The 25,151-nt window shown below is 33.5% G+C and overlaps 1 protein-coding gene across 2 annotated transcripts in view; it reads right to left on the reverse strand.

The window, feature by feature from the left end:
• PTPRQ (protein tyrosine phosphatase receptor type Q) overlaps positions 1-25,151 on the reverse strand; it is a 288,444-nt gene that overhangs the window by 30,845 nt on the left and 232,448 nt on the right. For both annotated transcript variants that reach the window (XM_066257585.1, XM_066257584.1), the window contains 2 exons: positions 22,105-22,204; positions 13,372-13,500 (listed from right to left, as the gene is read on the reverse strand). In XM_066257585.1, the coding sequence (XP_066113682.1) occupies positions 13,372-13,500; positions 22,105-22,204 (229 nt within the window). The remainder of the gene's footprint in view (positions 1-13,371; positions 13,501-22,104; positions 22,205-25,151) is intronic.

The raw sequence follows: 25,151 nt of genomic DNA on the forward strand, positions 1-25,151 counted from the left end.
TTAAGTGCACTTTCTTTGTATTCATGGTTCAAAATTCCTTCTATTTTTTTAAGTGACTTTAAGTGAATGATTTAACATTTTAATGAAAAATTTTCTCAAGTAAATGTAAGGGCATAAAGTTATCATTGAATCCTAAAGCACATAATACCTCTTTGTCATACAGAAAACATTTTATACATTACAAGGTTTTAGAAGATATAAAATATTGCAGTGACCTCATTCTCATAATGACATGGTTTCTAAACCCCAAGGAGTTTAAATATCCCCGTATTACTTCCCAAGCTAAAATACAGACATGCAGACTTCACCCCAGAGAGGGAGAGAGCATTTCTCCAGTTACCATGCAATTAGTCATGCTTTTATGATTTATATCCAGCTTGGAGGTTTTTCTAACAAACATACAAAAAAGGAACCACACATTAAGATTCATCAAATCAGTGAGTCTAGTTGATATTCAAAAAGAAGAAAAGATATTTGACAAACTTACTTGATGGATTTTCTATAACTAAGTAACCTGCAATAGAGATTGTGTTAAATGTATTATGAGTTGAGGGTATGGCTCTGTCTAAGAAGAGTTCTAAATTAAAATCAGAAAAAATATAAAACCAGTATTGTATAATGTGGAATGCCTTTAAATGACATGTAATCCCTTCTTTAAGTTTACATTTTATTTTAAAATATTATATATTATTTGGACCCAAATATAAACAAATAATAATAAATTTAGCTTTTCTCTCAAGCTAAGAACTTTTCTATATTGTTAGGCATTTTGGGTACTACATTAAATTTGAGTCACTTTTTAATATATTGCATAGTATTTAATGGTCTAAGAAAGTTAATAATGATTTAAAAGAATATTTTCTTTGTCCATAGAGAGTGTTGAACCAAGAATGGATTATTGAAAAATGGAATAATATTGCCTAAGTCCTGTTTCATGAGTGAGTTTTGATGACTACATAATCATAACAAAATCACTATCATTTTAGGTTCCTTTAGATATACCATTTGGGACAGTTCATGGGTCACGTTATTCATACTCTGAAAAAAATTGAAATTATTTTTAACAGCTAAATAGACTATGCACACATAAATTCAGAGATGGGCACATCTTTAGTAATACATTTGTCATGCACAGCAAATTAGCACTGCAAAAACACAAAAGGCACAAAGAAATATGAAATAAAACACATAACTTATAAAAGCTTAAAAATTTAAATATTATTAAAGATAATTTTACTGTATTTCTTTAGTGAAAACTATTTATAAAAAGATGTGAACTGAAGTAAAGGATGAATGAAAGAAAAATAATTAGATTGAAAAATGTGGCATAATGAATATTAAGAAAATGGTCACAAAGGGGAGTGTTCAATGATGAAAACGAGACAAAAAGAAGTCTTTTTCATTTTAATGCAGGGATTGGTGCAAATATGGGGGGTAGTAGAACCAGTATTATCAAAAAGAATGATGGAATCTTGGTTAATGCTATATAGGTGTTCTTAAGAAGGAGATATCTCCCAGATTCTTGGGCTATATAACCTGGTTGAGCATCCCACTATCTGACATGGCATGACAGTGATAAAGTAGCAGTGTTTGAGCAAAGTCTTGGTGGATGAACTTGTGGGCTTTCCACAACAAGCTCTAGTGATTCTAAGAAGGCCAGAGAGAAATCTTGACTCTAACCAGATGGATATGGAGATGGCTGGAGGGGCCAATGAATCAGAAATATCCTTGGTTTTGGAACAGGAAGACAGAATCTAAATTGGAGGCCTTGGAAATCCTCTGACATAGTAACAGCAGGGACTGAGGAAACAACTGGAAATAACTACCCCTGATCAAAGACCACCAAGAAAAAAAGACATGATGGACTGAACACACATTCTAAAGACACACTACCCAAGCCCCCTTGGATGTCTGATGCCTCTATGTTCCTTGACCATAATGTTCCTCAGAAACAAAAATGGAAAGGGTAAGGTTAGCTTGGGCAAATCTTAGTTAACTGAGCTTCAGATGGAAATAAATGAGGTACATAAATCAGCAAATCAATTTCCCTGCTACCAAACACATGGAAGTTCTTGAATTGCACAGAGATCATTTGCACAGTAACGAACATTATTTGGTTTGTGATTGGTGAAATTCAAACAAACTACATCAGATTTAATTACAGGCTGATGGTCCATCTATTCAAGGACAATCAGACTGCAAATATTCTCTCTTTTCTCAGAAGATCCAGGATTACATGAGGATCCAGGCTGGACTGGTAAAATATTTTGACTAGAATATCTAGAATCTAAAATAGAGTTAGTTTCTGGGCAGCTATCAGTAAGTCATTTGAAGAATTAGTTATGTTAATGAAATTTCCAAGAGATGTTAAACATGAATAATCAAATTAAAATATAAATAAACAAGAAATAGCTAAAGCACCATGTTATTACTCACATCCTTGCTTTTTCTTTTATTAATGCTCTCTATCTCAAATAGAAATTATAATTGAATAATTATTTTTCTTTTAAATCTGTTTCTTTTCAGTGAAAAATACTACAGAAAGTTGATTTTACTTTACTCCGCATTTGAAAGCTTTCTCTAATGATACTAATTGGACTTAAGTAAATATTTGTAAATTCATTTCTTTTAAAATATGATGCTATTAATGGCTTCAAATACCCATTCCAACAAATACCAGTTACATTGTCTTGAGCAAGTTATTTGGTCTTTCTGTGCTAGGTGTCCTAATTTGAAAAACGGTAAAATTATATAAATCAAGATCATATACATATGTAAAATGTTCAGAAAAGTTCCTGGCTTTAGTAAGCAATACATAAATGTTAGTTACTATCATTAGTACTATACTTTTTCTAGTTCATTTTGTATAACTCAAGCTCCTCTTACGCATTGTTTTTAAAATTTATAATGATATAGAGAAGTTTTTTCTGTTCCTACAAGAATATTCTGTCTTAAATTTACTCAAAAAAGGGTAGACTAGATTGTGCTAGATTAAGCAGTAAGATTTCAGATTTTATTCTTCCTAATCCAGGTTTCTCCATAAAAAGTGATTAAAAATATCTAGATTTCAAATGCAAGTCTGATTTTTAGTTCTTATTTCAAGATCCTAAATGAATCTGTTATATAATGGCTATAATAACTGTTTTCATATAACCAATGAAAGCATTTCTAATCATGCCCACATTTTTTGACATCATTCCTTACAATTCCCCTTCATATTCTGTGTTTGAATTCCAGATGCTCTCTTGGTATTTCTCCCTCTCAGGACCACATTCCAGGTGTTTTCTCACAACCAGAATTTAATTGATTCCTTAATAGCTGACTCAAATGCTAATTCCTCCATGTAATTTTCCCTATTTTATGACAGAAAAAGTATCTTTCTTCTAAGAAATCAAATTTCTTAGGAAAAATATCTTCTATCTTGTATTGTAGTTATTTAACTATATATATTAAGGATACATGCATTACGGTTCATGTATACTTTAAGGCAGGGGCAGGATTAACACTTAATTTACTACAAGTCCCTCATAACCTTATATTAGACAATGAGTAAATCATTGTTAAGTATACAAGTGGATAAATTCAGATCAAGATACACAGTAAGTTAGATATAGGTGCTCTGATTACTATATGAGTATCTGAATTAAATTAATTTTTTATTAAAATATTAAGCCATTGAGAATTTTCAGAAGGTCCTAACTCAAAGATCTGGATAAGTATGATCACTATATGTATCAACAAACAATATAGAGTATAAACAAAGCCCAAAGTTTATAACCTAACATTAGAAGTTAACAGATGCTAGATACTTTGTTAAGAAATTAGATATAGGAACAATACACTGCTCTTGCCTACTTAAGTAATAAAATTAGGTTTTAAAAAAGGTAGGGTCTGTTTTGGCTTTATTTTCTTTTGTAGTACTCTCTTTATCTAAACACAATCACTTTATTTTTTAAAATTTTATTTAGAAAATTAAATCTAACAAGATGACATTGATCAATAAGAATACATAGGTTTCGGGTAAACATTTTTATAGCATTTGAACTGTTGATTATGTTGTATACCCATCACCCAAAGTCAAATCATTTTCTGTCACCTTATATTTGCCCTTATTTATACCCTTCCAACCATACCCTCCCTGAACCCCCCCTCCCCTAAGTCATCCTCCCTCTGGTAACCACTTAACTTTTATCTATGTCCATGAGTCTCAATCATTTTATGTAATGTCTTTCACATTTAGATTTATATAATGAAAGAAATAAGGCTCTAATAGTCTAATTCTTATGTCATTGCCCCATCTATGCTTATATCTCAATTATGTTTGAAATAAAATCTTCAAATACCTATTTGGATAGCTTAAATTTATGCCAGAATGGGCATAAATTACTTATTTCACATAATAGTTAATTGTTTTCTTCTTGTAGTCTGTGGTATCCACAGACTCATATGTATGCCTCATTATAAGGTTTTATTCTCCTCTTAATTATTGGCTATGTTCTAAATTTTGTATTTCTTTGAGATTTTAAAGTTTTATTTTTTAAATAATAAAGGTTATTAATTTGGACAATTAGTATAGAAAATTTGAAAAGAAGGTGGGACATAATATGAGAAAAATAAATTGACTTATCACTGATGAGGTCATTGAAGTTATTTAGAAAAAAGTGTTTCATTAAATACATGTAAAAATTTACACAAATTGATGTGCATGAAAGTCAACACTGTTATTTTGGAAGAAGAGTTATATTCAAATCAAGTGTTCTGTGGAGACCACTTAAAGAAACTCAAACAGAACACTTATTTTTATTAACATTTAAAAATTTTCTAAAAAATGTAATGGAAAACATTTTACTGGTATGGTACTCTTGTTTTACTCACTTATAATATTTAAGGTTGTTGTTAAATCATATTCAGCTCATTAGTATATAAATCAATTTGGGAACTGTCCAGATTTCAATAAGATAACTGACCCCTTTTCCAATATTAAAGGCTAAACAGTTTTATTACATGAATCTTAGCTTTCTTAAATCCTGTGCCCTTTTGCCGAAAAGGGTACTATTTCATGTCTGGTCTCATTTTTAAAAGTCTATCAAAAACTTAAATTCCACTCAGATTACTCTTGATAGATCCAGAGAGGAACCATTTATTTATGTTGGCAGTGGTGATTGAAGACCATATTGTCACAGAGACTCAGCTTTCCCTCAAGGTCAATTAGTTGAAATCTATAGGGAATTATAATATAGTCCAAATAGAGAGCCATAGATGATAGTGTATAGATGAGTAGCTTAAATCAGCACTACCAGTGGCATAGGACAAATTGAGAAACTTTGCGTTTTCTGCTAATCAGTTAGGCAAAAAAAGAAAAAACCCTCAAATTTTATTGCCTTGATGTAAAAATATGTAATTTGCACACACTAGTATGTACTTATTAGTCAAATAAAATTTGTGAACCCTCTATCTTTCTGATAAAGCAATGTAACGCTTTCAAAGGTGTCTAAATTTATGAATTTTTACTGTTTTTATCTAGCCTTTAAAATAGCATCCTTTCAGATTCTTTTTCATTCTTTATAAAATTACCAATAACTTTTCTGTGGTCTTCAATATAAATTAAAAATATTATCCTAACCAATGGCTGGTACTATTTAGCTGATGCTAAAACTTCATTTTATAAGGTAAACATACAATCTAAATAACTCAGTAATGTAATGTTTTCCTTATTTAATTAGAAAAACAATCAATTAGTAAGTGATATCCAAGTATACTTTTTCAGTATGTCTCCTCATATCTGCAAGGACAGCTTGGATAAAAAGGAGCTGAGCTCTTTGAAAGCAGCTCCTTGAAGGTAATGCCCCTTTCTGTTTTATCACAGTATTTCCAGAGTCTGGAACAGTGCCATGCACTCAATAGGTACCCAATCATTACTTCTTTATTCAAGCAAGGTGAAATGGACTTTGGGATATAGATGGGAAGGCAACCTTCTTGCTGATGTCAAAGAGCTGAGATGAGATTCCCAGGGAGCAGAAGTCGTATTTTCCTAATTACTAAGCCTCTCCACATTAGCGCATTTGAAAACAAATTCTTGACACTTGTTTTGTCAACCATGTATTCTAAATTAAAACCATGGATGTGAGCTTGGCTACCGCAGGGGCAATAGGGCTAATGTAGTACACAGAGAGGATGAGGAGACTGCTGACAGCTGTGTGATGAGATTGGCAAAGTTCTCAGTGAGGACTTAATGAAGAGGAGACAGATGGCATAACACCATTGGAAAAAACATCCTTACAGCCAGAATTACTAGTTAGTGAGCCAGGTAAGCACTGAAGTTCTGGTAGGGGTTAGAAGGCAACTTCAGAAAACTAAACTTGGAAGAAGACCACATCTACTTTAATAAATATGGTTTATACTGAGGTGTTCTATAAAGATTTTCATTAGCCCAAACTATTATGTTTAGCTCTGTCAAAGTAAGGCTCTGACTGAGCAGGAAAACTATTCAGGATGTTGGAAGAAAAAAAAATTGATGCAAGAGGAGAGACAGGATTCTCTGAAAATGGAAGCATTTGTCTCTGAGGTACTAATGGCATAAAGCAAAAGAGGTCAAAAGATCATATTTAATGATGATGAAGAAAGAAATTCAACAGAGTTGCCCAAATAGACCACTTGTGCTTCTGGAATGCTGAGAGGTCGGCTTTGAGGGCTGGTTAGGGATGGGTTTTTTAGATGTGACATGATCGCTTCAATCTTCAGCTCCACAGTGTCTCACCTTGACAAATGTTTGAATCTAATCAATCAGATCATTTGAAAAAAAGGTATTTTCATAAAACTATTTTAATTATGTCAATGGGAACTTGACAATTAGTGAACATAAAGTAAAACAAAGTTAATTATAATTCCAAATTATTAATGTGATTAAAGTGAACTAGATGTGCTTTCCTCTGTTTTGATCATGCTGAGTACTATTCATGGTCGATAAGAATGTCAGGAGACTTGGCCCCATTCAGCATTGTGGCTCATGAAGACCAATTCCTCTGTAGTAGATTTGAGATTTTGAAATCAAATGTGTTTTCACTGTCTGACTCCATTCACATCCTTTGCCAGAATTAACTATCTCTGGTGTACTCAATCAGTTGATGGGGACCAATCTATTGTTGACATTTTGTTATCAGAATACATAAAGCAATTCTTGTGCTAAGTTCAAAATGACATTTCAGAGAATCACAGGAGTGCCTGGGAGCATGCACAGTTGGCTATCCAGTGATCAGGGTAGAAGGAAAGACTCCATGAAATGTACTCTTGTGTATGCCCCAGATTCAGAGAACAGGAAATGTCATCGTCTTGGTCCTTACAGATTACCACCTGTGGTAGTTGAAATGAGTTTGTGCAAAGTCTAATAAACCCAGCCTCCACTTGTCAGATGGCAAATTCAACTCTTGTATCAATGTTATAATAAGACAAGAAAGCATGTGAAGAAATTTAAGTGAACACTTGTTTTACTATCAAAGCTAACACAACATGAGAACACAGCAAATTCTCAGGATACGCACATTGGGAATCAATGTGCATTTTGACAAGATCAATTTTACCATATCAATAGCATGCAATGCTATAGAATACATATTACAAGTAGGAAGCACAGAGGATGGTTTTGGAAAAAAATGTACAGTAAACAACAAAATGCTCAATAATATGTATTTTAAAATACAGAGCACAGCACTTGACAAGATTAAAATAATCACAGCAGAGCTCTGCATCACCACAGTAACTTACTGAATGACAAAAATCTCCTTGCGTCTAAAGAAAAACGAAGAGTATCTGGAAGTAAAGATTCATTAATTTAGTATACAAATACTGCATTACTTCTGATTTGCTACTACAAGAACAAGTCCATTAGATATCTTAAGCTTTTATTCTACATATTGGTCACACATTTCTTATTTGGATTCTTATATTTTTGCCATTGCTTGTAAAATAGTTTATGATAGAAGTAAGATTAACAATTGGAATCTTCCAAAGAACTGATGGCAATGAAAATACTATTTTATGTAAATTTCCTGTATCAAATACTATGTATTCTTATTAAAGCCACACAAAAAGTTATTATACTACTGAAGATTTTCCAGTTTCTACAAGTTTGAGATTATGCTCAAATTCCATTACTGCTTTGCTCCATGTCACTAGAAAATAAAAAATTCAAAATAAGTTTTTCCCTTAAAATTATCTCAATTTAAAAAAAAATGCTGCTTGAAGAATACCATGAGCCATTGTCTATTTGAATGGGTTTACGTATATTGAACTCATCTACTATGCCTCAGAGCTAAATACTCTCTCTCTCTCTCTCTCTCTCTCTCTCTCTCTCACACACACACACACACACACACACACACACACACACACACACAATCTTGATATCCCAGAATCAAACAGACCTGGCTAGGATCATAGCTGTCTTATTTACTAGATGTATGACTTTGAACATTTACTTAAAATCTCTAAGCACCTTTTGGTTTTCATTTTCAAATTGAAGACAAGAGTACCTATTACACAGACTGAAAGAGTTACTTGAGATCATTAACACACAGAATTTAACACATAGTGACTACTCATAAACAGTAGCAATTATTGTATTAGAAATTCCTATATGAAAGTAGTTAGAATAATTTTTAATTTTATAAATATTATAACTAACAACAAAACCAAATGTATTTTGATTTATATTCAATAGTTTACAAAACACATTCATATGATTCAAATGGTAAGCTTCCTGAGGACCCAGCTATACATTTAATAAAAATTCAACATGCAAATATCTAAAGTTATTAAAGAAGAAAAGATACTCTTAAACTAGCAATTCATCTATTTGCTTCATTTTGTTGAGAATTTTAATTCCATTCATTTTTACTGGATTGGACCTTGAGTCTTAAAAAAAAAAAGTACAATTATAGTTATTCAACTAAAATAGGCAAAATCATTAGCATAAAAATGATGCACAAAATTTCTGAAAAAAATTGAGGTTTAGAAGTAATTGTCAAGTAAGAATACTAAAAACCCCATGTTCATAGCAGCACTGTTCACAGTGGCCAAGACATGGAAACAACCAAAAAGCCCTTCAATAGAAGATTGGATAAAGAAGATGTGGCACATATACACTATGGAATACTACTCAGCCATAAGAAATGATGACATTAGATCATTTATAGCAAAATGGTGGGATCTTGATAACATTATACGGAGTGAAATAAGTAAATCAGAAAAAAACAAGAACTACATGATTCCATACATTGGTGGAACATAAAAACGAGACTAAGAGACATGGACAAGAGTGTGGTGGTTACCAGGGGTGGGGGGAGGGAGGACGCAGGAGGGAGGGAGGGAGAGATTTAGGGGGAGGGGGAGGGGGAGGGGCACAGAGAAAACTAGATAGAGGGTGACAGAGGACAATCTGACTCTGGGCAAGGGGTATGCAACATAATTTAATGAGAAGATAACCTAGACATGTTTTCTTTGAATATATGTACCCTGAATTATTAATGTCATCCCATTAACATTAATAAAAATTTATTAAAAAAAAAAGAATACTAAAAACACTGATTAATATTATTCTACTATTTTTTTCTGATTAGGTCACCATAATAAACAAAACTTCTATAACTTAAGTTTGAAAAGGAGATGAAAAATAAACTTTTTAAATGAATAAGAACTCTATCTTGTGTTATAACTCTTTGGGCAGATAGTCTGTGTTACATTTAAATTAATTGAAAAACAATCCACAGGGTCAGTCTTGACAATCTTAAAGAAACAGATCTCTGTTTTACCTGTGTGTGTATTGCTGATCTTGCCAATATATTCCCCTGGGAACCTTTTTCACTTCAATGAATTAAGTGGCTGTGTTTTGAAGAAGTCATCACAAAATGTCATTTTGTTCATTTGTTTATTGTATAACAAAACCCAGGGGTCATTTGCTAACCTGGTAACCAAAATTTAAATATTCTTCCTAAAATATAGAGTTCATGTTATTTAAACTTAAATATAAAATACAAATAATAAAATAATATAATGATCATTCCAAATAAGAAATTTTAAAATGTTGTTTAGGGGTAGCCCTGAATGTTCTCTTTTTGAGTTTTGTTCTCCTTTGCCAAAAAAAAAAGTATAAAGAGAATTCTTCAGATCTTCAGTGAGACAAGGTAAATTATAATTAAACAATAAGTTTATATATAGCAATTATAGGCTAAATTTTAAAATGTAAATAAAAAGGTAAGTAACAAAATAGTTAAATAATTTCTGAACTATAAAATCCATCAAAGGATTTAGTACCAAGCATCATAATTACTTTGTTTTGATAAACTAGGTAACTTCCTAAAATTAATATAGACTGATATAGATATATTCTTTTATCATTCTCTTATAGACATGTGGGGACATATAGCACTGAGGAAAACTGCAAGTCCAATTAGCATGAAGAAATTGAGTGGGTTCTATGGAAAAGAACATGCCTGAGCTTCAAGTAGAAAAGAGCATATATTAGCTGGGTAGGCTAAAAGAAAATTAGCTAAGTTCTTTCCAGCAAATAACAAAGAAATATGGCATAAATTACTGCACACTTTGGAAGCTAACTCCAACTCCCTGATTCTTCACTCCCAGAACCAACTATCTACCCTCAATCTCTGTGGTTCTACCCTCATCGGACCTGTATTGTTTTTGAACAGGTTTAGATTTTCCAACACCTAATTGTGAATTGGTTAATAAGTATTTTTTCTAGTTTTATTGTCTAATGTGTTAGTGACTTCATTAAGATGAAAAACATCAATGAACAGTAAAGCTGTAGATAGATATTTATAATGAAAAGCCACTTAATAGCTATCTTAATAAATTTCTATAATAAATCAAGGAAATAATATTATTATATGCCACTGAAATTACAAACTAGAATGTTTTACAGTCACATATACTGGAACCATAACAAACAACTGAGAAAAGTAGAAAACATGGACAGTAAAATTTCCAACTTTGCTATTAATAGGGGTAATATATGCTAATATTTTATGCACAAAAATAAGAGTTACTTGAAATATATTTATAAGATATTTCTACATCTTTTTACAAATAAAGTGACGTATAAATAAATAAATAAATGTGAAAGGCAAGAAATATATATATAACAAGGAGTCAAAGTTAAATAAGGTAGTTCCTGAATTATAAATACCGAATAATAAATAATCTGTACAGTCCGCTCCCACCTTCTGTATTAACTGCCATGACAATTATTGTTAAAACATCAAATAAACAAGCAAAACCAACCCTCTACCTTTGTGACAATGGCTGTGTTCAGAAATGGAGGAAGGCACAAACTGAAGAAATGCAGAGATCAGGGGCTCTGACCCCACCAAAGCCTACATACAATTATAACCTCCTTAATAAAGGATACTGTCTTTGATACTGCTTAGCTTTTTTATCCCCACGTAATTATTTTATATCTGCTAAAAATCTGCTTACTAAGGACTTTGGGAATTAATAAAAAAGTCTTTTAAGAAACTCTCTAAAAGTATACACTTAGAAGTTCACATTTTAGTATGAATAGATTCAACAAAATTGTTTCAACAAGTAAAATTAATGGCACTGAGAGATTTGAAGTTTTATCACTTGCACACTTTGGGGTGTAGAAGAAGAGAGTGGGCCCCCAGGCTGGTGGAGGGGCACCACGACTTGAGAAAGGAGCGCAGAGTGATGGTCGGAAGAATACAACTGAAATTCAGTTGGTCCACAGGTGAAAGGATCAGAAACTTCCTTTCAGTCTGCAGTATGAGCCTTCAAAGACTCAGAGACATAGCCTCATAGCAGCCATGCTCTACTCTTCCTATGATGTGGTTTCACTTTGGCAGGTTACCCTGGGGAGCTGCTGATCTTTTATACATAACATTTCTTGTGTTGAAAATTATGTCCTGGGTAATATATAACCATCTTATACATAGTCTTTGGAGTAATATCCATTTTAGATGGGAACAGCCTGTATTAGAATATTAACACAAATGTCTCAATAAAAGTGAGTTTTCATATCCAAAAGACCCCACAAATTTCCATGTAATTTAGTGATAACACGTAATAACTTTCATTCTGTAGCATTTGGAAGGCCCCTGCTTATCAGATAACACTTCCCTCTACAGCACATTTAGACATGCCGAAAATACTTTGCAAAGTCAATCTATTAGGAAAAGGCCAAATTTTGTGAGAGATAGATAGATATATATATCTATATATATATATATCTATATATATATAGATAGATATATATATATAAAGGACAGCTATAAATGATTGATTTCCTTTTAAGTTCAAGATCTTTGATGCCATATTTTCAGAGTTAATGATTTTTAAAATTTCATTTGAGTGGTTTGGTAACAATTGCCTTGTGTTTGCTTAAGCATTACACAATATTGGCTATTAAAAGAATCTAAACTTGTTAAGAAAGCCTGATAATAGTATTTATTAGTAATTTGATGTTATCTTAATAGACAGAATTTTTTCAAATGCGCCAATATTTTGAATGATTTATGATGACAGCAGTGTAGTGATTGATGGGGGGTGGGGAGGTGAAGGAGAGTATGGAGGGATAGATGGTGGACAGAGACTTGACTTGGGGGAGTGAACACACAATACAGTGTACAGAGATGTATTGTAGAATTGTGCACCTGAAACCTGTATAATTTTTTAAGCAGCGTCACATTAATAAATTCAGTTAAAAAATAAAAAATAAAAGAAGTCAATATTAACTATTCTTTAAAATTAAGCACTTTGCCATTTCCAATACAATTAATAAAACATACTTAATGCATACATATTTACTTTTCCTTCCAAAGGTAATTTTTACTTTGTATTTAATTTTTAAATAGTAATTTAAAAAATAAAGCTGCAATATATAATTTATGGTTTTAAGGTAATTTCATACTAAAATAAGGAGTTATATAGAAGGGTTTTCTAAAAATAAACAATATCAAGTAGCTACATATTTAATTATCTTAAAGTTGTGATTACAAATGTGAACACCTCCAGTAAGTCTGCTGTAAAGAAAAGGTCTATCATATGAAGTGAATCATTAAACATAATTTTAAAGGTTTAACATGTAAAAATATGTCTCAGAAAAAAAAGCTTGGTTGAACACTGTAGTCCGAGGTTCATATTGAACTTTGAGCATTAAGAAGATTAAGTGATTCTCCGAACATCAGTGAGAAGTGTGCAGAAGATGGAGGTCACCCTTTGAAAGAAGATCTCTGTGACCTGTATAAATAGGAGCCCCACAAACACTTCCAACAAGCATAGGTCAGAGTAGGGTCATGGCTCCAGGCCCTTTGGACCACTGTCCGCCCAGAGGAGTGTGCTCACCGCGTTAATCTCTCGTCCTTCAGTTCCAGGTCTGCCACTGTGATGAGCTGATCCAGCTTGAATTTAGTGTCAATGATTTCTGCGTCTCGAGGAGAATATGTGCCGCCTTCTTTCTGCTTCTGACGAATTCTAAAATAAGTGTAGTAAAGTTCAAGAATGGAATGCCACAGAAAGCACCTGGAGTTAAGTCTAGTTTTCTTTTTGAGTAAAGACATGAGTCAAATAACTTCTTTGTTGGAATTGCCTCAATGAATATACTGCAGGTTTATAGTGACTCAATTTCTTTTTCAATTTGAATATCATAGAACCTATTCCACTACATATTTTTTAACATGTTATTTTGTTCACATTTCAAATTTTAATGAGAATTAGTTGACGAAGGCCTGAGCTACTGGCACATTTAAAATATAGAGCAAATGGGACTGATTTTGTGAGATTTTTTCTCCTTCCCTCCAGCTGTCTTAATTTATTAATTATTACTTAGTGATTATTTGTTAGTTAATTATTGTTTGCTGCTGCTGAATTGTATGTAGTCATGTGAAGTCCAGGTCTAGTCAATGATAATATGAGCAGTTATAGGCTTTGCTGCTAGCAATATTGAAAGAGCCCTCTCTATATTAAAGTGCTAAGAGTCCAAGTTCGTTAAGACTGAACTAAATTTTCCTTCGTTTTTCATATATTGTTATTTCACTTTTCAATAGAATTTATGAAAATCAAGTATAACTATGACAATGTATTAACAGGAGTGTATTATCCATATCTCCTTATCTCAATCAGCAGACTCTGTATGTCTTTTTAAAACATTTTTTCTCAATACTTTATTTTGTTATGAATAGAAAATATGCCCAAGTGAAAATAGCTCATTGCTTTTAGTACTAGTGCTAAAAGACAATGCTTTGCTTTTACATGCAAAAAAATTTTTTTTACATATATAACACAAAAATGTGTTTTAAACTGTCTTACTGACTTTTAATTTTTTGAAGTTTTTTTATTGATTTGAGAGAGAGAGAAAAATGAGAGAGAGAGAGAAATTATTTGTTGTTCCACTTATTTATGCATTCATTGGATCATTATTGTATGTGCCCTGACCAAGATGGAACCTGAAACCTTGGTATATTGGGAAGACTCTCTAACCCTAACTGAAATACCCGGCCAGGGCTCTCTAATTGATTAAAAAATATTGTGATATATATTATTATCTTGATTTACAATCAGAAAACTCAGGTTCAAAAATAAAAGTCACATAAATCTGAGAATCAAATTTAAAATCTTTTCAGGTTAAGTCATTAACATGATTATATTTTGAGGACACAGTATAGAATACTACAAAGTATTATTTAGATATTTTATCTATACTGTATGTTTCAAACATGTATTATTTATTATGTTATGCATTAAAGATGACAGAGGAAGTATAAAATATTGTCCTTATCCTCAAGCACACTACAATTTAGTTGAGAAACAGGACCTAAATTTAGAAACAGCAAATTATAATTCATATAACAATACCTGGTTAGTTAAAAAATGCTACATAAGTGGTTAAAACTCATTATTTTGAGGAAGAAGTGGGGTTTGACTTGCATGTTCTAGAATGAGAAGGAGGAGGATATACATTTCTGAATGACTGAACAAAAACAGAGTTGTATAAAAAGTCCAAGGTATGTTTAGGTGAGAACAGACCTGTTTGACTAAAGAGATGTAGGGATGTTGTAGGGAAAAAGGGAAAACTATTTCCTGCTCAAATAAGGGATTCATTCTATAAGGATATGAAAAGTCAAGAAAGATTTTAGAGCAGGGAAACAATATAAATATGGCTGACGTGTGCCTCCTTAGGGACAATGCCACATCTTACACAATATAGCTTTAAAATGCCTAAAGTAATGACTTTCTCTCAACCTCTGGCTGAATCTGAGAGCAGTATATGGTATAAGAAAAATATCTTTTCCAAGAGCCTTTCAAATTATCCCTCAAAATGATTTAAGAGATTTGAGATGAAATAGATCGTGTGTGGAATACAGAATGCAGAACAATGTTCTTCAGATAAAATTAAAATATAGCCTAGTGAATTACTACTTAGGAAATTAGTAGAATAATATTTTTTACAAATATAGGGTCCTTTCAACTCAGCAATCTATATTATAAAAACAGATTTTAGGGTCATCACTAAGATTACCCCTGAGGTCCTGTAAACAACAGATGAATTAAGAGATGAATACTCAGAATTTGGAAGGACATTTAGAAAATATAGTACAGACATGTTGATAAAGCAAATATAAGAAAAGGGCCCACAATAAAAAGAAGTTGGACAGCTTTAATGTTGTACTTACTGTAAAAATTACCTGTTCTGTACAAACATTAAATTAAACTTAAAATATTTCTAATTAAACCTATCACTCATAAGGGATTCAAAAAATGTAGAAAGTGAAAACTACCACCATGCTAAGAAAACTGAGAAGAAAACAAACAAATCAAGACTTCAAAGCAGCTCTACTAGAAAAGCCAAATCCGACAGTGGATTACAAATAACAGCTGATGCCAACCCAAGAAGACCTAGAAATAACACAACTGAAAAATTGGAGGCAGGCAACACCAAGCCTAGACTCAACTAGCTCTACGACACACCCAAACACAGAGACATAATGAGAAGACAGAGAAGTGCAATCCAAATAAAACCACAAGACAAACCTGAGTGATATGGAAATAACCAAACTTCTGGATGCAAAGTTTAAAATAATGATTGTTAGGATGCTTAGGGATCTTAGAACAATGGATGGTCATTACAAACACCTAAATAAAGAAATAGCAAGTATAAAAAAGGACATTAAAATATTAAAAGAGAATCAGTCGGAGATGACAAATACAATATCAGAAATAAAGACCACAATGGAAGGAATTGAAAACAGGATGGATGAGACTGAGGATTGAATCAGCGAGTTGGAGGACAAGTTGAACGAAGGCATGGAAGCAGAGCAGAAAAAAAAAGATACTCAAAAAGTCTTAGGAAACTCTAAGAGAGCTCTGTGACAACATAAAGAGAAATAATATCTGCATCATAGGGGTTCCTGAAGAAGAAGAGAAAGAACAAGGGATAGAGACTTTGTTCAATCATATCATAGCTGAAAACCTCCCTAAATTAATGCAGGAATAACTCTCACAAGTTTAAGAAGCAAAGAGAACTCCACTAAAGAGAAACCCAAAGAAATCTACACCAAAACACATCATAATTAAAATACCAAAGCTAAGTGATAAAGAGAAAATATTAAAAGCTGCTAGAAAGAAAAACTCTACCACCTAAAGTCTCAGTCAAAAAACTACTGGACCTGATAAATGAATTCAGCAAGGTGGCAGGATATAAAATTAATACTCAGAAATCAGAGACATTTTTATACACCAAAAATCAATCTGCCCCCATAAGGCTGACATCTGACTTCTCAACAGAAACACTTGAGGCCAGAAGGGAATGGCAAGAAATATTCAAAGTAATGCATAACAAGAACCTAAAACCAAGACTACTTTATCCAGCAAGGCTATCATTTAAAATTGAAGGAGAAATAAAAAGATTTCTCCCCCCACCAAAAAAAACTAAAAAAATTCATTAAAACCGAACCAATGCTGCAGGAAATGTTAAGGGGCCTGTTGTAAACAGATCAAAGGGGAAAAAGAATATAGCTAAAGACAAATACAGCTTTAAAGAATAAAATGGCAATAAACAACTACATATCAATAATAACCTTAAATGTAAATGGAATAAATGAGCCAATCAAAAGACATAAGGTAGCTGCATGGATAGGAAAACAGGACCCAAACATATGCTGTCTACAAGAGACTCACCTTAGAACAAAAGATGCATATAGACTAAAGGTAAAAGGATGGAAAAAACCATTTCATGCAAATGGAAATGAAAAAAAAGATGAGGTAGCAATACTTGTATCAGACAAAATGGACTTTAATACAAAGATAAAGAGATAAAGAAGGCCACTACATTGTGATAAAGGGAGCAATCCAACAGGAAGATATAACCATTATAAATATCTACGCACCTAATATAGGAGCACCTAAATATATAAAGCAGACTTTGATGATATAAAGGGCGAGATCAACAGCAATAGTAGTAGGGGATTTCAATACCCCACTAACATCACTAGATAATTCCTCAAGAAAGAAAATTAACAAAGAAACAGCAGATTTATTGGACACACTAGATCAACTGGATTTATTTATTTATTTATTCATTCATTTTAGAGAGGGAAGGAGAGAGAGAGAGAGAAAGAGAGCAAAAGAGAGAGAGAGAAGGGAGAGGAGCAGGAAGCATCAACTCCCATATGTGCCTTGACCAGGCAAGCCAGGGTTTTGAACTGGCAACCTCAGTGTTTCCAGGTTGAAGCTTTATCCACTGTGCCACCACAGGTCAGGCTAGATCAACTGGATTTAATAGATACCTTCAGAATCTTTCACCCTAAAGCAGCAGAACATATAATACATTTTTTTCAAGTGCTCATGGTACATTATCTAGGATAGACCACATGTTAGGGCACAAAAGCGGTCTCAACAAATTTAAGAAGATTGAAATCATATCAAGCATTTTCTCTGATCACAATGGCATGAAACTAGAAATCAACCACAACAGAAAAATTCAAAAATTCTCAAACACATGGAAACTAAATAGCAGGTTGTTAAATGATGAATGGATTAACAATGAGATCAAAGAAGAAATTTAAAAATTCCTAGAAATGAATGATAATGAGCATACAACAACTCATAATTTATGGGACACAGCAAAAGCAATACTGAGAGAGAAGTTCATAGCACTACAGGCATACTTTAAGAAGCTAGAAAAAGCTCAAATAAACAACCTAACCCTGCATCTAAAAGAACTAGAAAAAGAACAGCAAGTAAAGCCCAAATGTAGTAGAAGGAAGGAAATAATAAAGATCAAAGCAGAAATAAATGACATAGAGGCTAAAGAAACAATACAGAAGATCAGTGAAACCAGGAGCTGGTTCTTTGAAAAGGTAAACAAGATTGATGAACCTCTAACTATACTCACAAAAAATAACTCAAATAAATAAAATTAGAAATGAGAGTGGAGAAATAACAACTGACAACAGAAATACAAAATATTGTAAGAAAATACTATGAAGAACTGTATGCCAAAAAACTAGATAACCTAGATGAAATGAACAAATTCCTTGAAACATACAATCTTCCAAAAATCAATCTGGAAGAATCAGAAAACCTAAACAGACCAATTACAACAAATGAGATTGAAACAGTTATCAAAAAACTCTCAACAAAGAAAAGTCCTGGGCCTGATGGCTTCACAAGTGAATTCTACCAAATATTCAAAGAAGAACTAACTTCTATCTTTCTCAAGCTATTTCAAAAAATTCAAGAGGAAGGAAGACTTCCAAGCTCCTTTTATGAGGCGAGCATAATTCTGACTCCAAAACTAGGCAAAGACAACACAAAGAAAGAAAGTTATAGGCCAGTATCCCTGATGAATATAGATGGTAAAATCTTCAACAAAATATTAGCAAACCGGATCCAGCAATATATAAAAAAAATCAAACAACATGATCAAGTGGTATTAATTCTGGTGAGGCAAAGCTGGTATAATATTTGCAAATCAATCAATCAATGTAATTCATCACATAAACAAAAGGAAGGAGAAAAACCACATGATAAATTCAATAGATGCAGAAAAAGCATTTGATAAAATCCAGCACCCATTCATGATCAAAACTCTCAGCAAAGTGGGAATACAGGGAACATACCTCAACATGATAAAGGCCACCTATAACAAAACCACAGCCAACATCATACTCAGTGGGCAAAAATTAAAAACAATCCCCTTAAGATGAGGAACAAGGCAGGGGTGCCCCTTTTCACCATTCTTATTCAACATAGTTCTGGAAGTTCTAGCCACAGCATTTAGACAAGAAGAAGAAATAAAAGGCATCCAAATTGGAAAGGAAGTAATACTATCATTATTTGCAGATGATATGATATTGTATATAGAAAACCCTAAAGTCTCAGTGAAAAAACTACTGGACTTGATAAATGAATTTAGCAAGGTGGCAGGATATAAAATCAACACTCAGAAATCAGAAGCATTTTTATACACCAACAATGAACTGTCAGAAAGAGAAATTAAGGAAACAATCCTTTCCCCTATTGCCATAAAAAAAATAAAGTACCTAGGAGTAAATTTAACCAAGGAGATTAAAGACTTGTACTTGGAAAATTACAAAACATTGATAAAAGAAATCAAGAAAGATACAAACAAGTGGATGACTATACCATGCTCATGGTTAGGAAGAATAAACATCATTAAAATGTCTATATTACCCAAAGCAATTTATAAATTCAATGCAATACCAATTAAAATATCAATGACATACTTTAAAGATATAGAGCACATATTCCAAAAATTTATATGGAACCAAAAAAGAACACAAATAACCTCAGCAATCTTGAAAAGGAAGAATAAAGTGGGAGGTATCACACTTCCCGATAATCTAGTTATAGAACAAGACCACTGTACTCAAAACAGCCTGGTACCGGCATAAGAACAGTCATATAGATCAATGGAATAGAACAGAGAACCCAGAAATAAACCTACAGCTTTATGGACAACTGATATTTGACAAAGGAGGTAACAGCATACATTGGAGTAAAGACAGCTTCTTTAATAAATGGTGTTGGGAAAATTGAACATCTACCTGCAAAAAAATAAAACTAGACCAGAAACTTACACCATTCACAAAAATAAACTCAAAATGGATAAAAGACTTAAATGTCAGCCATGAAACCATAAGCATCTTAGAAGAAAATATAGGCAGTAAGCTCTCTGACATCTCTTGCAGCAATATATTTGCCAATTTATCTCCACAGGGAAGTGAAATAAAAGAGAGGATAAACAAATGGGACTATATCAAACTAAAGAGCTTTGCACAGCTAAAGACAATAAGAACCGAATAAAAAGACAAACTACACAATGGGAGAACATATTTGACAATACATCTGATAAGGGGTTAATAACCAAAATTTATAAGGAACTTGTAAAACTCAACACCAGGAAGACAAACAATCCAATCAAACAATGGGCAAAAGAAATGGATAGACACTTCTCCAAAGAAGATATATAGATGGCCAATAGGCAGATGAAAAAATGTTCAACATCACTAATGATTAGAGAAATGCAAATTAAAACCACAATGAGATATCACCTCACACCAGTCAGAATGGCGCTCATCAACAAAACAACACAAAATAAGTGCTGGCGAGGATGTGGAGAAAAGGGAACCCTCCTGCACTGCTGGTGGGAATGCAGACTGGTGCAGCCACTGTGGAAAACACTAAGGAGATTCCTCAAAAAATTAATAGTGGAACTGCCTTTTGAGCCAGCTATCCCACTTTTAGGAATATACCCAAAGAACACCATGGTACTGTTTCAAGAGGAGAAATGCATCCCCATGTTTATGGCAGCATTGTTCACAATAGCGAAGATCTGGAAACAGCCCAAGTGTCCGTCAGTGGACGAATGGATTAAAAAGCTTTGGTATATAAATACTATGGAACACTACTCAGCCATAAGAAATGATGACATCGGATAATTTACAACAACATGGATGGATCTTGATAATATTATACGAAGTGAAATAAGTAAATCAGAAAAAAGTAAGAAGTATATGATTCCATACATAGATGGGGCATAAAAATGAGACTCAGAGACATGGACAAGAGGGTGATGGTTACAGAGGGGGGGCATAAGGAGAGGAGGGGATGGGATGAGGCAAGGGGCACAAAGAAAACCAGATAGAAGGTGACGGAAGACAATTTGACTTTGAGGTATGCAACATAACCAAATGTCAAAATAACCTGGAGGTGTTTTCTCTGAACATATGTATCTTGATTTATCAATGTCACCCCATTAATATTAATAAAAAAATAAAATAAAGTAAAAATGTAGAAAGCCTAGCAGGCTCTGCTTTTATGTTATCACTTTTTTGTCTCTCAGTTCTCAATCACTCTTCTTTGTCCTGCTTTTTGATATTGGAGCTAGACAGTAGAGCATTTTTTTCTTTTCCAGGAAGCGAGACATGAAGCTTTGTCAATAGAAGAGACTGGACTGATGCTGCAAGGATATAGGGACAGGGAGACACTTCCCCTGTGGCTCCATGCCACAATATTATCATTCTCTGTCGGATCCCAGCAGCCCACCTGGATGAATTCCTGCTGCCTATGAAGTGCATGCTCTTCCCACAGGTGAATGACAAGTAGGTCCAGCTCACCATGACATCCAGCAAGAGCGGGCTGCTTCTACAGACTAGCTCTGGTGGTCTACCCTCTGATAATGCCAGGCAGCTTCTAAAGAACAGCTCCAGCCCCTTCCCTCCATCAGAGTTCTCTGCCCACTAAGAGGTAATAGGCCATAGGTGCTTGCAATAGCCATTCTTTGTCAGTCTTGGGAATGGGACCTTTCTAGTTCTTAGTTCCTTTATTGTCCCCCCCCCCTCTCAGCCTAGAGAGAGCACCTGTTTGGCTGCACTTACTACTTCTAGACCTCGTAAAGTTCTCTTTATCCCCTCTAATAATTAACTATTTCTGCTAGTTAATGAGCCTTCTAATTCCATATTTCCTATTCAGTTGTGGCTTCTGTGTTCTGATTTGACTGTAACTGAATAATGCCCACAAAACGTAACTAGAAATGTGAATGCAAGTAATTCTTACCTTGCAAATGCAAAAATAGCTGTTCCAAGAAGAATAATGGAGAGGATACACAAAGTGACTGAAAGAATAATCTCCACAGTTCTTTCTGAAAGGCCTTCACCTGAAAAGGAGGAAGAATGACATCATCATTCATTATGATTATATAATACTGTCTTGGATCTCAAAACAAAAAATATTTCCTTGGAATATTGCTCAAGAATGGTAATAAAATGTACAAACTTGTTTCCCTTCTTATCCTAACTCTTCTAATTTTGGGGCTCAATCCTTGCACCTCCTCTTCTTTTTTTTTTTTTATCTAAACTCACTCCCTTGGTGAGCTCATCCACCCGCATGGCTTTAAATTTTATCTATATAATTTTGACTACTTAATTGTTACCTATTGAACTTACTTTAACAACCAGCTGCCTCCTAGAAGTGCAATTAAAATCAAAACATCACTTTTTCCAAAGCTAAAATCCTCTATTTTTTATCTTTTGAGTGTATCCCTCGACTTCTAGTTGATGGCAACCCTATGGCTCCAGTTGCTCAGGCTCAAAACCTTAAAGTCATACTTGTCTCTCTCTTAGAACATATCCAAAATCTTTGAGAAAACCCTGTTGGCTTTAATCTTCAAATTATATACTATTCTCAATAAAAAAATTAGGAAAACTTGGATGATAATTCTAAAGTGAGAGTAGGGAACAAAAGGAATTCACTTATCTAACGGGGCACAACAGCTAAGAAGCATTCAAAGACTAATAATATGAGAACAAAAGGTCCACTTGAAGAGGTTCTTATTGGCCAAAGAGGAAACAATTTTAACTTTACAATAAATAAAAAACTGAAATTAATTGAAATAGTCAGTATATTAAAATCCATACATTCTAATATTATTCAATGAAAGAAAAATAAAAAATAAGCAAAAATGCTAATTTGTAAATATTAGCCATAGCTAGAAAACCATTCCTTTACTCTAAAAATTGGTAATTAAAGGGGAAAAATTAGGCTTTTTTTGTGGCAGAGAGAGAGTCAGAGAGAGGAACAGATAGGGACAGACAGAAAGGAAGAGAGAGAGTGAGAAACATCAATTCTTTGTTGCAGCTCCTTAGTTGTTCATTGATTGATTTCTCATATGTGCCTTGACCAGGGGGTTACAGTAGACCGAGTGACCCCTTGCTTGAGCCAGCGACCTTGGGCTCAAGCTGGTAAACCTTGCTCTAACCAGATTAGCCTGTGCTCAAGCTGGAGACCTTGGGGTCTCAAACCTGGGTCCTACACATCCCAGTCTGACACTCTATCCACTGCAGCACCACCTGGTCAGGTGAAAATTAGGCATTTTTATCTGGCTTTCTCATATGAACTGTAATTTATGAATTTACAACAATAATTTTAGTTAAATAGATCAAGCTCCTAATTAAAGGATAATTCTGTTTAATAACAGTGGAAGAAATACTAAAATTAGAAATTCACAATATTACATTTCTACTGAAATACCTGATTCAGGTAACAATCATAACTACATCCTTAAATGATTAGGAGGAAGGTTGACAGGAAATTGGACATTTATAGAATGCCAAACTAATACCCTGCAGATGATTTGCTGGTTATAACAAGGGAGACAACAACTTTCCAATGAAGGACCATGCTGTCACAACTACTAAACTTACTGATCAATTTTAGTATCATTGAAAATGTGACAACAAGATACTATACACCTTCTGAAGTAAGGCGTTTTGATGTGGTAGCAACACCTTTAAATTATCCCTGCCAAAAACATTGATTGTGAATATTCAAACCTTTAGATCTTATTTCTAATTTAGATGAAAGCACTGGAGGTAAAAAAGAAATGAAGCCAAGTGAAAGTAATCAGACAAATTCAGAATATGGGACCTCCTACAGAACAAGTATCTGGTTGCTTCAATTAGTCTGTATCATAGGGAAAGAAAAAAGGGAAGAGAAGTCTCTTTTATGTAAATGAAAAGAGATTAAGAAACTCAACAATCAAAGATAATGCGTGAATTTCTTATGTGGATTCTGATTCAAACAAAATATAAAGAAAAATATCAGAGGATAATTTGAAAATGTATGCAACATTATGCACTATCAAGGATTTATTATTTATTTACATGTGACAACATGATATGTATGTATGTAGTAGAGAAACATTGTTCAAGTATCTCAGGGTGGAATATGATGTTTTCTGTGATTTACTTTAAAATACTTCAGAAGGAAAATAAGTAATGCATAAATAAAATAACGTGGCAAAATGTTAAAATTATTATTCAATTTAATTAGTAGGTTTAGGGGGGTTCATTATATTCTTCAAAACTTTTGGGTATGCCCTTCTCATTTCTTACCACCTCTGCTGGTCTTGATCCAAGATATCATCCTGTTTTACATGAAACACCCAACAAGTCTTCCAGTATCTACCTTTGTCTTTTTTCCATCTATTCTCAACAAAGCAATAAGAATCGTCCTTTTAAAGCATTACCTCTCTACCTAAATCCTCTTCTCTAGAGAAAAGTAAAAAGTCCTTATATTCAAATATTTGACCTGGTCCCTCATTCGCTGTCTGGTTCTCTGTTAACTCTGACTCCTCCCTCTAATCCTTCCCTTGTTTGCTCCTCTGGAGCCAGACAAGCCTCCTTGTTCTTCCTGGAACACACCAAGGAATTTTGCACCAGCTTCTTCCTCTGCCTAGAAAGATACCTTCTTGTATATCTGCCTGGAGAGCCACTGCATTACCTTGAAGGGTTTGCTTCTCAATGAGGCCTATGCTGATTGCCTCTGATGAAAATACAGGTGCTTCCAAAATTCTTATGTTGAAGCTTTAAGCCCCAGAATGAGTACATTTAGAGTAAGGAAGTAATTAAGTTTAAATGAGGTCATAAGAGTTGGGCCTCTAGGATTATTACCTTAATAAGAAGAGACACCAGAAAGCGGGCTTTCTCCCTCTGTACACATACATTAAAAAAGGCCATGTGAGCTTAATGGGAAGGAGGCCTTCTACAAGCAAGGACAAGAGTGCTCACCAGATACCAAATTGACCAGATACTAATTTGCAATCT

This window comes from Saccopteryx bilineata, chromosome 2, assembly GCF_036850765.1.
Source record: "Saccopteryx bilineata isolate mSacBil1 chromosome 2, mSacBil1_pri_phased_curated, whole genome shotgun sequence".
Taxonomy (NCBI): Eukaryota; Metazoa; Chordata; class Mammalia; order Chiroptera; family Emballonuridae; genus Saccopteryx; species Saccopteryx bilineata.